We start from the raw sequence: 13,815 nt of genomic DNA, 5'->3' as shown, positions 1-13,815 counted from the left end.
ACAAACCCTAGCATAAATTATGAATTAGCTATATACAAATTGGCTTAATTATGTTTTTATTTTTTTATTTACTAACCAAATAATCACACAGAATTACATAAACACACACACAGGATAGGTTATACGTTGGTTACTACATAATGCAATGAAAAGTCCCTAGTGGACTAAGCCCAATATGACTGCTTGGTAGACAATGGAAAGGGGTGGGGACAGATAAAGAGCGGGAAAGACAAAGGACTCCACTATTGTACACACATCTGATAATTATGCTCATGGAAATGCTAAAACTTTGCACATTAACAACTGCTCATTCAAAAAAAATGGCCATTTACATATTTACGAGTGTTGGCCTTTGTTGTCTCTCTCTGTGATTCCCGGTCCGTCTGCTGGAGAGTCAGTCGACAGAAAGGCTCTGGTTTGTCCACCAGAGATCAAAGTATTTCGTAGTTGTAGCTTGTTATTATGAATATGTCAGGCGTACCAATGGTTGTTCGATAGTGAAATGTTCTCCAGAATGGATCTTTCAGAGTACCATTTGGTCGTTCGATCAGTCGCGTTTACCAGACTAAAGTACTTAAACAACTGCAGACTGAATGGTCCTCTAGTCTATAGAGTGGTAGATTTCTTCTTAATTTGTAACATATTCAGCTGGCGATGCACGTAACTGGTCTTTATTTAAATTGTCAACCATTTCAACATGTAGCTACTGCTGTCAGGTTCTCCCTAGGAGAGGTGGGTGTGGAGTCAGGCGCAGGAGAGTAAGAATTGCAAGAAGGGCATTTATTTACAAGTCCATCAAGAACAGGCACAGGACCACAACAGCAGCCACAAAAAAAACAATCCAGAAAAAACACCTGTTCAACAGAACAAAACGAACGCAAACCAAACAAATAACACATACACAAACAATCCTGCAAAAAACCTAGAGGGTATGGCGAGATTAAATACCCCACAATTAACCTAAACTAGACCCAGGTGAACAACAAGACAGACAAAACCAAACGAAAGAGAAAAGGGATCGGTGGCAGCTAGTAGACCGGCGACGATGACCGCCGAGCGCCGCCCGAACAGGGAGAGGAGCCACCTTCGGTGGAAGTCGTGACAGTACCCCTCCCCCTGGCATTGGCGCTCCCACAGCGCGCCAATGCCAGCCTCGAGGACAATCCAGAGGGCGAGGCGCAGGGCGATCCGGATGATGGCGGTGGAACTCACCCAGCAGAGATGGGTCCAAGATGTCCCTCACTGGCACCCAGCACCTCTCCTCCGGGCTGTACCCCTCCCAATCCACGAGGTACTGCAGGCTCCTCACCCGATGCCTAAAGTCCAGGATGGAATGTACAGTGTACGCTGGGGCCCCCTCGATGTCCAGGGGGGGCGGAGGGACCTCCCGCACCTCAACATCCTACAGTGGTCCAGCTACCACCGGCCTGAGGAGAGACAAATGAAACGAGGGGTTAATTCAATAGTAAGGGGGAGCTGTAACCTATAACACACCTCGTTTATTCTCCTCAGGACTTTAAATGGCCCCACAAATCGCGGGCCCAGCTTCCGGCAGGGGAGGCGGAGATGCAGGTTTTGGGTCGAGAGCCAGACCCGGTCCCCCGGTGCGAACACGGGGGCCTCACTGCGGTGGCGGTCAGCGCTCTCCTTCTGCCGCCATCGGCCCATTTCAGGGATTCCTGGAGGGCTCTCCAAGTCTCCTCAGCCCCAAAGCATGATGTTTCCACCCCCATGCTTCACAGTAGGTATGGTGTTCTTTGGATGCAACTCAGCATTCTTTGTCCTCCAAACACGACAAGTTGAGTTTTTACCAAAAAGTTCTATTTTGGTTTCATCTGACCATATGACATTCTCCCAATCTTCTTCTGGATCATCCAAATGCTCTCTAGAAAACTTCAGACGGCCTGGACATGTACTGGCTTAAGCAGGGGGACACGTCTGGCACTGCAGGATTTGAGTCCCTGGCGGCGTAGTGTGTTACTGACGGTAGGCTTTGTTACTTTGGTCCCAGCTCTCTGCAGGTCATTCACTAGGTCCCCCCGTGTGGTTCTGGGATTTTTGCTCACCGTTCTTGTGATCATTTTGACCCCACGGGGTGAGATCTTGCGTGGAACCCCAGATCGAGGGAGATTATCAGTGGTCTTGTATGTTTTCCATTTCCTAATAATTGCTCCCACAGTTGATTTCTTCAAACCAAGCTGCTTACCTATTGCAGATTCAGTCTTCCCAGCCTGGTGCAGGTCTACAATTTTGTTTCTGGTGTCCTTTGACAGCTCTTTGGTCTTGGCCATAGTGGAGTTTGGAGTGTGACTGTTTGAGGTTGTGGACATGTGTCTTTTATACTGATAACAAGTTCAAACAGGTGCCATTAATACAGGTAATGAGTGGAGGACAGAGGAGCCTCTTAAAGAAGAAGTTACAGGTCTGTGAGAGCCAGAAATCTTGCTTGTTTGTAGGTGACCAAATACTTATTTTCCAACATAATTTGCAAATAAATTCATTAAAAATCCTACAATGTGATTTTCTGGATTTTTTTTCTAATTTTGTCTGTCAGTTGAAGTGTACCTATGATGAAAATTACAGGCCTCTCTCATCTTTTTAAGTGGGAGAACTTGCACAATTGGTGGCTTGACTAAATACTTTCTTGCCCCACTGTAAATACATCTGAAGGTTTACACCCATTCGTTGAGAGAGGAAAGTAATAATTGCAAGAATGAGCCCATAGGTTAAATGGCAAGCATACAGAATGTGCATTATTGTGCTTATAGGCTAAAGATAAATAGGTGAATTACATTCTGTACATGGCTAATGGAAAGAGGAAAAGAACGAGACGCTATCCTAATGATGATACCTTTGTATTCATTCTCACTATGTCCTGTATAATAGAAAAGAGTGAACTATGTTATGCTGCTTGACGAAGTTTAACGAGCATTCAAACCAGCCTTCCTGATTTACTTTCATAAATTACATTACAACAATAATACACCTAACTTTTACCCACCCACCTGCTAGGACTAAGCATGCTATTGCTGTCTCTTATTTTGGAGTGTATAATGTCAGACAATATGGTTAGATATTAGGTCCAGAAAGCCCCAAGCAACCATTTAATCTCCATGGTTACTGACAACATCAGCAAGTTGAGCTACATGCTGTCTGAACAAGCACAACACTGCGGTGAGTGTATGAATTTGTTTAGGCATATACATGACCGTGTGTGTAAATGTCTACCTCTGTGATCTCTGTCTTTTTCTGAAAAGGAAATAATGGAGGCTGAAGTTGCAGGTGCCCCAAATCAAGGCTGGCATATGGAGGGTGATGGTGATGTCACTACTCTACCCAGTGAGGGAGAGAAGCAAGTGCGAGACACAGAGACAGGTGGAACAGTTTTTGATATCCTTCGATGTATAGTTCTGGGCTTAGTTTTAACTTTGATCAATTGAGTGGGTGAGATTATAGCAGGATGCATGAGATCAATGTCACTAATTGAAACCAAAGTCGCAAGAAGACATCACTCACAATTTGTAAAAAAATCAATGAATAAATGGCAACATATTTACACTGTGTATGAACGCTGTCTCATGTCATACTGAATTAGTTATGTTGACTATTTGTCTATTTTTCAGATGATGAGTCTTCTAGGTTAGAGCAGGAACCCAATGAAGTCGTTTTGCTCATGGATGACCATGTAAGAGAAATGTACAATTTAAGACAGGACTTGTTATTTTTCTCCTTCTCTCCCTGACTACTTATTTTCTCTCCCTATGTGTTCTCTCTATAGGGGCTGCAAGATGAATATGTACAGTCTTTTGATTGTCCACCAACTCCCACTTCTGGTTTTCTGGGAGTTCTTAGATATAAGAGGGAGTCCCAGTACCAAGCACCAAACCCAAGGAACATCCTCCCAGAGGTACAACACCTTACTCACCTGTCTGCTACCACACCCTAGTCTCCGTAATCTCTTCATAGTCCACTTTATTAGGTCCATGTGTCAGCCAGGTACTAATGATCAGAATATGAGAGGTCAAAGTATCGCCCCTCAAACCCAGCACTTCTATCTCGGAAGATGTTTTCCACTCAGGGATACAACTGGCATTGTGATGTTATGAATATAATGTGCAACCCATATGCAATAGAAATTGTGAATAGCACAACTGAAAATAAAAGAGAGCCGCACACTCCAGCAGCTCAGATGCAAAAATGTAATTACCAACGTTTCGACAGCCAAAGCTGTCTTCATCAGGGTATAATCACAAACACTGCGGAATGACTCGTTTATGTAGTGTCAAAAGACACAGGTGTCTGTAATCATGGCCAAGAATGGCCTAATATCATTGGTTAATTATCAAATATTAAAATGTCATACAAAGAACAGCATACAAACAACAAATGGATAGCATACGATCATAAATTCATTTGACGACACAAGCTTACAAACAATTACAATGGCAAAGTCACAAGAATGGCTTCAGATCAAAGTCTACGTTGAAACCGAAGGGAGCAAGGGTCTTTAAGTTAGATCCAGGGAGCAACTCGTTTTGACAATAAATGATCAAGGTCACCCCCTCTCCTAGGGAGGGCGACATGTTCGATGCCAATATAACGCAGAGACGAAATCGAGTGGCCTGCCTCCAAGAAGTGGGCCGCAACTGGATAAGTCAAGTTTTTGCACCTAATGGTGCTACGATGCTCTGAGATACGTACTTTTAATTTGCGCTTTGTTTTACCCACATAATTTTTACCACAAGGACAAGTTATAAGATAAATAACTGCCTTAGTGGAGCACGTAATAACACCTTTGATTGGGATCGATTTCTCTTTTGTGGGTGTTTGAAGGATCTACATTTATAAGTGCCATTGCATTGAGCACAGCCATTACATTTGTAATTTCCATCCAGTAGGGGTGCAAATAGACGTTGTTCAGGAATATCTTGGTGGTAAATCAGAGTTCCCTTCAGTCTCAATGTAGACTTTGATCTGAAGCCATTCTTGTGATTATTGTGACTTTGCCATTGTAATTGTTTGTAAGGTTGTGTAGTCAAATTAATTTATGATCGTATGCTATCCATTTGTTGTTTGTATGCTGTTCTTTGTATGACATTTTAATATTTGATAATTAACCAATGATATTATACCACTCTTGGCCATGATTACAGACACCAGTGTCTTTTGAAACTATATAAACGAGTCATCCCGCAGTGTTTGTGATTATACCTTGATGAAGACAGCTTGGCTGTCGAAACGTTGGTAATTACATTTTTGCATCTGAGCTCCTAGAGTGTGCGGCTCTCTTTAATTTTCAAGTTTACTCCGCTAGCCAGCACCTCCCCTAAATATGTGTTTATTTTTCTTCTAGAATAGCACAACTGAGACATTTTTGGAGACTGTGTATAACTCTGTATTATTGTAAGTGATCCATTGTGTGATCATCTTTGATCACACACCTGTTGTCCTGCCCCAGCCTCTCGTGGACTCTCCAGTGATGTGTGAGTACTGTGGAGAGAAAACAAGGCCTCCACTTGGACCAACATTTGCAGAGGACCCTGGGGTAAGGCTGAATGTCATGGACGGTAAAATGAAACGCCATGCAACAAGCATCACCTAAAGAGGGGATGGGGAATATTAGTGTGAACAAAGCATGACACACGATTTTTATGATATGCCCCTCCCCACACTCCATATGCCCCTCCCCACACTCCATATGCCTCTCCTCACACTCCATTTGCCCCTCCCCACACTCTGTATGCATACACACACACACACACACACACACACACACACCCTACCCTACACTATTTCTCTCTTTCATGATCTATCTCACGCACATGCCCTCACACACACACAGATCTTCTGCTGTGCCCAGTACCAGCAATTGTGTGACATGCTGGCCCATGAAAGGTGGCTTGCCCTGCAGAGACCTGATCAGGAGGATGACGCAACACTCCCACCTAACAATCAGCCAACCAGAGAGGAGGAGGAGCTGCAGGCCCAGGCCCGGGACAGAGAGGAGCACAGGTATGAGGGGTCATGGATGAAAGGTCAAAATAAGGAACAAATTTGCATCTTATTCTCTGTCTAGGAAACGGGTGACACTAAGGCAGCTTGCTGCCTGAACATGATTGGATCATTGGTTTTCCTTACTAATGGATCATCTGCTATTAGTTTCTTAGTGTCTGACTCTATTGTTCTCCACGCGTTGGGATTGAGAAGAATAGTCTGCAATCCCAGAAGCATAATCAGGTGTGCTTGATTGAGCTTGCCTTTTGTGCCGGATGGGTGGAGTTTGAATTGAGGATGGAAATCCAGCACATCACTGGCAAACTCCACCTCTTCCTCCTCAGAAAGCAGGAGCGAGAGCGAGAGCGACTCTACCAGGACACACAGTCAACCCTCCGAACTGCAGATACCTGTGAGTATGCAACAGTTTATAAACACACATTTAAATATGAGTCTGTTTTCTGTGGAAATGGTCAATTAATCGCTTTAAGTTCATTCAGGATGTTCATTTTTATATATATATTTTAAAAGCCATAAATTTCCATTAACTTTGAACTGATGTAGTTTTAATGTCATTGACCTGCTGTCCTGTTTCATAGACACATCCTTCTCTAGGACCATCAGCTACCAGCTGTCCACCTGTACAGCCAAAGAGGGACAGTGGACTGTTACACAACATCATGGGATTGAGGAGGACCTGGAAAAAGAAAATGGAGACACCCTTTATGACCATGAGTCATTTGAGTTTGGCATTTCTCCGCATCAGGTACAAATTGTTTTTAACCTTTATTGCATTTACTTTGAACCTAACAACATGATGGATGAGGCAGCAAGACAAGTGAGAGATTCTGGTATACAGGTTTGCATGGGGACAGTGCCATCATGTGGTCACCAGTAGAGGTGCGTGTGTAAAATCCCTGAGGAAGCCAAGCCAGTAAAAAAAGCCATATTACAACCTCTGTTGTGATAATTGTGTTTGCTCTATAACCCTTTCGTTCATACGCCACCGCGATATACAATAAGGCCGTGACAACAAAAAGACAAGTCACACAGCGGCGTATGTTTGTTTAATCACAAAACCAGAGAGCAACATCTGTCCGGTGAAATCCACAAAGCAAATGATGCAAATGTTAGAAGTTCACCTAGGGATCATGATTGGGGCTGTACAAATGTTTGATGTATTAGAATAATTGATTATGCTTATGTTGTATTAAGGGGAGGGGTTATAAGACCCCTTCCTCCTTATATTTATATGGTCCTAGACTACAGATTAACAATATATATATTCATTATAAAGGTTTAGAATTGTTCCACAGTTTTCTAGTTCTCTCTCTCTTTATAAAGAGACCCCTCTGAGAAATGTGTGACTGAGACAGAAGTCTGCAGGGGAGTGAAGGAGAAGACTAGTCAGACATTCCACTAAAAATCAACTTTGGGGAGTGGACATTTACTGCTAAGCTTTTAGATAACACTAAAAGCCTTGTTTATATAGCTTTGTAGGCATGGTTTTGGTCTTAGGAGTAAAAGGTACTGACGTAGTAGTGACATCACTAAAGGCTGGACTTCGGATTTGATAAAATAACATGGGACCTTTTCTTTGATACAGAAGTTACTCGGAAACATGTGTGCTATGTTCCTGATTGTCAACTTCTGTCTGCAATTGCATTCAAGGTTTTTGAATGATTTAATTAAATATATTGTCATAATGCTAATTTCACCAATGAACCAATGATTGACAAGGAAACAGGAACGAACCCTAACACAAACACACAGTTATCACTTGAAGCATGGTCAAGCAAGTTTGATGTTTGACAATTTACTAAACAACTACGGATTGAGAACTACAGGGTTACCGCAATCAGCACAAAGACAACAGACATTGCCTCCACTATTCCAGCACCAAACATTTAAAGACCATCAAATCAATAAGGCTATATATGGTTTGATTAATACATACAATTTTAAAAAATTAAGATACTAAAAACAATTTAGTCTAATTAATGTTTTTAAATATCATCTGGCTGTCCATTGTACTGATTTCTGTGTGTGTCCACGCTCGCGCAAGTAAAACAAAACATGTTGACTCGCCCTACTCGTAGACTAGTTGAATGCCAATACCCTGATCCTCCTCTCTTTCATGTTGTCAAAACGGTCTATGGCTCTGTCATACAGTGCACTTTTAGGCTTTGTTGTTATTGGCTACCTAGCTATAATGTTTGCTAGCCTGATGTCCTTGCATGGGCAACAATGAACCACTAAGTTAGCTAGTTAATTTAGCTAGGTAGCTAGGCTACATTTTGAGCTTCAATCGTCTCAGTCCAGTGGCACAACATATTAATTTATGGTTAGATCAGAATCACTGTCAAAATCATTGGCCTGTACAGAGAATTAAGTCAAAACCACAAGTCCAAATCCCCATCTCCATCCATGGCTTAGGAAACAGCTGATTTTAGCAAGCTACCTACTGCAGGACATCAACACTCTAGCAGACCAGAAACTGACACTTTTTCTGAAAATTACATTTGGCAAAGGAAGTGATTTGATTGGTCTGAAGCCAAATCCAAACTGGCCTCCCTTGCGGGCATTTTGTTACACCAGGACAGCCCACAGTTGAGCCCAGCTCAATGCTTATTGGCTGATTATTTGTTTTTTTATCGAGGGAGGCCAAATGCTAGTTGGCATCAATCAATCAAATGGTGCGGTGGCAACATGTTACACTCTTTTTAGGTCCAGACAGCATTAGATACATGGTTACCCATACTAAGACAGAGGGGGTGCTGTTTCCTTCGCACTGATTTCTCTGGTGAGATTCAGCCACTTGCGAAATGACTGAAAATTATGGTCAAATATTTTGGGGAAGCCTTGCTTCCCTTGGCATCAATGACTATACGCCACTGGTGGTCACATCTGAGAATACTTATGAATACAGGTTATCTTAACTGATCAATGCGTTTTGTATATGGATTGTGTTGGCAGGATGGGGCACAATTTCTGGAGAAGTATTATGCCTGTGGGAGCAAGTTTCTCACAGTCTTCCCAGATGGTTCTGCCCAGGTTTTGTATCCTTTCACAACATAAGTAAACTCATTGTTGGAGATTTTAACTATATGATCATGTAATTTTGTATTGTCCATCCTTATCATTATGCCAAACAGCTATCCCTCTGGCTTCTTGGCCCTGGTCATAATCTCTGATGGAAGAGAAAGGGTATGTATTGTACATGATGACCACTCCCTTGGGCAGCCAATCAGGGCCCTATTCCAATCTGATGGCAGGGCCACATGTTACCATGGCAACGGTAATGTCTGGTAAGACAGGGACACTCTTTGTGATTAGTAATTTGTAATAAAAAATGTGTACTTATTCAGGAAAATGTCTTGTCTGTAACTTCAGTGTCTGTCCCAGGCTGAGCTTGGACGCGTCAGGGGGTCAGTGTCTGAATGATGTGGGGGCCAGGATCAGAAGGTGGAGTTGGGGAGGCCACAGCCCGACGCCCACCCCCCTGCGGCCGGTCTTCCTATCTTTAAACCGCAGCCTGGGGGTGAGGGTCCTGGGACAGGAACACATGTTTGTGTCCTTCCTTTCTGCTGGCCAACAGGCCAAGTTCAGTGTGGGGGCCTGTTTGCAGGTAAGCATACGCCAACTCACACTGACAAATGTACTCATTCCTATACACCTGTCCACACCAACACATATCCTCTTAGATGTATTTGGGGGACTTTGAGTGGTTCTGACTGACATGTTTGTGTACAAAGTGCCCTGTGAATGTTGTAGGGTCCCGTGTCTTATAGTGCAAGAAAGCCCCACCTCTCTGCCCTCCTCTCCACCGGGGCTGACTTGAAATGTCAGGTTTCAGGCCCGACATTTGCATAGGCAGAGATGTCACATTTTCTGGCCTATCGAGACAAAGGAACGATTTCCTGTGTCTGTGAAACTCACAGCTGGGCTTTTGCAGCAGAGCGTATGCAACTGTGGAATATAGTGGATGTAACAATACTAGTTTCATCTCACTGTGATATTTTCAGCCAGATTTAGCTCTCAACACTAAATAATTTATTAGAATTGAACTAGGATCACTTTCTCTTAGTCACGGATGGAGGAAATCACTGAGTCCTTAAAGCTGAAGTTGTACATTTAAGAGAAACTGATCTGTTGGCAGTTATATCAAAGATAAAACAAACAGCCAGATTTTTCACTGAATGTAAAAGTCTGAAGCATCCAGTTGGAATTTCCACTCACCACCAAATATGGTGAGGAGAGGAAGCCCAGTGGCCGGCAATGGGAGAAGATGGAGCGAGATGGATTTTGTCCAACATTATGCAATTGTTATCATTGATGAAACTGGTCAATGATCAATTTAATCTCATTTCAGTTTTCTGTTCCAAAAACTAGAATCTGTTAGTAACAGTTTTGCAGACTTTACCCTTTGCCAAAGTTTTTTAAAATGGTGTTAAGGAGTGCAAGGGCGAATTGCGTAATTCCACAAGCGCACTTCAGAGTAGGCGTTCTCTAATGGAAATATGCAAATACATGCTAGAATGCGCCAATGGGATCTCTCTAGATCATGCTTGGCTCTGCCCACCTCCTTTCTTGTTCTGCTCACTATGATTAATTTGCTCCCACTGTGGTTTATCTTGGGTTATTATAAAATGTATTTGGTTATATGAAATGGTGCCAATATTGTATATATTATTTAATTTACAGTTATGTGAAATCTTAAGTCAGGTATAATTAGATTATTACTATATTTAAAAGCATGTCAGTCATGTCAAGTGCTATTGCCCTACTTTTGTTGAATATGATTTTTCATAATATTTTGCACCAGAAAGGTGTGTCTATTTAAGCGGAAATCAACATTTTGCTTAATTTATTCAACTAGAAAACTTATAAAATCATTTTTACAAATTATTATTCTTAACAGCCAGTGACTGTGGGGATGATACAGGCTCCAGGTCCATCCATATCCAAGGAGGAGTGTATTCTATTGGCTGTACGGATAAGGGTCCATCAGGTAATTCGGCATCTCCACCACTGCCTGCGCTGCCCCTCCAACCCAAGGCCTCTGAGGGCTGGACTAGCTCCTAGCCTCCTCTCTCTGGCCAAAAGGTTACTGGACTTAAGTTGCTCTCTTCAGCTTGAGGAACGTGAGAGGGCCTTTGTCCACAGGTGTCTCCAGGATTGCCTGTGATCTCTATACCAAAGCATCATTATGTGGAAACATTGAACATTTCAGCTCATTATGACACCACACAGATTTGACAATAGTGATCCTATTAAATTAATTCCTAATTATATGGATTTGACTTACATCACAGCCTACAGAGCCTTCCGAAAGCTTTCACAACCCTTGACTTTTTCCACATTTTGTTGTTACACGTTGGGCAAAAAAAAAAAAGTCAACTATTTCACAAAATACTCTGTCAAAGTGGAAGAGAAATTCTAACATTTGTATAAAAAAAATAATTTGTCTCCCAGTGTTTGTTGGGATGCAGACTGAACCAGGTTTTCCGCTACGATTTCCCATGTGCTTAGCTCTATTGTTTCTTTTTACCCTAAACAACTCCCAAGTCCTTGCCGATGACAAGCATACTCATAACATGATGCAGCCACCAACATGCTTGAAAATATGAAGAGTAGTACTTAGTGATGTGTTGTGTTGGCTTTGCCCCAAACACAATGCTTTGTATTCAGGATATGAAGTTAATTTCTTTTCCAGCTTTTTAGAAGTTTTACTTTAGTGCCTTATTGCAAACAGGATGCATGTTTTGTAATATTTGTAATCTGTACAGTCTTCCTTTTTCATTCTGTCGTTTAGGTTAGTGTTGTGGAATATCTTCAATGTTGTTGATCTATCCTCAGTTTTCTCTGTAACTCTGTAACTGTTTTAAAGTCACCATTGGCCTCATCCTGAAATCCCTGAGTGGTTTCCTTCCTTTCCGTCAACTGAGTTAGGAAGGACACCTGCATTTTTGTGGTGACTGTGTGTATTGATACACCATCCAAAGTGTAATTAATAATTTCACCATGCTCAAAGTGATATTCAATGTCTGCTTTTTTAAATGATTTATCAGCCAATAGGTAGAACCTCCCTGGTTTTTGTGGTTAAATTTGTGTTTGAAATTCACTGCTTGACTGAGGAACCTTACAGATCATTCTGTGTGGGGTCTAGAGAAGAGGTCGTCATTCAAAAATCATGTTAAACGTTATTATTGCACAGTGAATCCATGCAACTTATTATGTGACTTGTTAAGCAAATTTTCACACCCTAACTTATTTAGACTTGCCATAACAAAGGAGTTGAATACTTATTGACTCAAGACATTTCAGCTTTTCATTTTTAATTAATGATAAATGTATATCAAATACATAATTCCACTTTGATATTATGGGGTATTGTGTATAGGCCAGTGACAAATCTCAAGTTAATCAATTTTAAATCCCGCCTGTAACACAACAAAAACTTGGAAAAAGTCTAGGGTGTGAATACTTTCTGAAGGCACTGTACTTGTACAAACTTCCATCCCATTATGACATCATACAACACCCCCATGGTCCTTATTAAATGATCAGCTCATTATGACCTCACACAGCACCACTTGCATCATGTCACATGCAGTGAACACTCAGCTCATTGTGACATCATAGTGCCATGAGACTGTGTAATATTGACTGTAATATTAACTTTTTTGTTTATTACAGTTGTCTGATACTTTAAGACCTCTGCAATGCTTAATTGTGAGAAGCTTGATTTAATTTTAAACATGAAATGAGTTATGTGAAACTACTCAATAGTGTCACAATAACTGAACTTAATTTCAATATTAATTTCTGACTTTCAATAGATATTTTATAAGATTATTTTTTTTCTAGATTCATGAGTGTGTATCAAATGTACTACATCAAATAATGTTATTTGTAGCAACATACAATAAACAACACAGGTTGGTGGAACCTTAATTGGGGAGGACTGGCTCGTGGTAATGGCAGCCATCGTTATGAGCCATCCTCCCCTCAGCAGCTTCCTGTGACAAACACCTATGAGCTTGGTCAATAGTAAAGTAGTCTTGAATTGTGCTTTGTGTTAATCGTTGTAAGGACGGCTCATAATAATGGCTGGAACGGCGCAAATGGACTGCCATCAAACATATGCAAACCATGTGTTTCATGTATTTGATACCATTCTGCTCCAGCCATTACCGCAAGCCCGTTCTCCCCAATTAAGGTGTCACCAACCTCCTGTGGTTGTACCACTAGCGGGGATAGTATGTTGTACTATGTCTTTCACTGTGGATTAAAGAGTCTGGTGTAATCCAAGATGGGACGGTCTCTGCGTTAAGAGTCTCAACCAGAACTGTTCCCATCCAGATGAGACTCTGCTTAAGCTCTTGCTAAACCCCTTAATCATTTAACCTAATTAGAAGATGTGCTCTTGTAGACATGCTTCTCTTTACGAGTCTAGGTAGCATTTTAGACGGTTATGATAGCAATATTCTTTAGGCAGCAATATACTCCTATTAAGTGGCATGTCAAGAAATGGTGGTACACTGAACACAAATATAAACCCAACATGTAAAGTGTTGGTCCCATGTTCCATGAGCTGATATACACTACTGTGCAACAGTTTTAGGCAGGTGTGAAAGAATGCTGTAAGGTAACAATGCTTTCAAAAATAAAAATGCTAATAGATTGCATTTAGTTCATTGATAAATATAAAGTGAGTGAACAGAAGAAGAAAATCTAATCCATATTTGGTGTGACCACCCTTTGCCTTCAAAACAGCATCAATTCTTCTAGGTACACTTGCACAAAGTCAGGGATTTT

General features: G+C 41.6%; 1 protein-coding gene across 1 annotated transcript; it reads left to right on the top strand.

Moving 5' to 3' along the window:
• Positions 1-3,263: 3,263 nt before the first annotated feature.
• On the top strand, positions 3,264-13,585 carry LOC135558163 (glutamate-rich protein 6). Its single transcript, XM_064991895.1, has 11 exons — positions 3,264-3,375; positions 3,624-3,685; positions 3,779-3,907; positions 5,459-5,545; positions 5,843-6,012; positions 6,339-6,406; positions 6,594-6,760; positions 8,971-9,053; positions 9,150-9,302; positions 9,400-9,622; positions 10,916-13,585. Exons 1-11 carry the CDS (start codon positions 3,264-3,266, stop codon positions 11,180-11,182), a joined length of 1,521 nt encoding a protein of 506 aa, XP_064847967.1. The 3' UTR covers positions 11,183-13,585.
• The last annotated feature ends 230 nt before the right edge of the window (positions 13,586-13,815 follow it).

The sequence above is a fragment of the Oncorhynchus masou genome, chromosome 17 (genome assembly GCF_036934945.1).
Source record: "Oncorhynchus masou masou isolate Uvic2021 chromosome 17, UVic_Omas_1.1, whole genome shotgun sequence".
In the NCBI taxonomy this organism is placed as follows: Eukaryota; Metazoa; Chordata; class Actinopteri; order Salmoniformes; family Salmonidae; genus Oncorhynchus; species Oncorhynchus masou.
The sequence above is the reverse complement of the archived record's forward strand: the minus strand, read 5'-3'. Positions and strand labels throughout refer to the sequence as shown.

Bases quoted from the DNA above. Each gene is read 5' to 3' on its own strand.
- LOC135558163 (XM_064991895.1), top strand. From the start codon at position 3,264: ATGGAGGCTGAAGTTGCAGGTGCCCCAAATCAAGGCTGGCATATGGAG. The intron at 6,013-6,338 runs GTATGAGGGGTC...CTTCCTCCTCAG, and splicing joins CGGGACAGAGAGGAGCACAG to AAAGCAGGAGCGAGAGCGAG. The intron at 9,303-9,399 runs GTAAGACAGGGA...TGTCTGTCCCAG, and splicing joins CATGGCAACGGTAATGTCTG to GCTGAGCTTGGACGCGTCAG.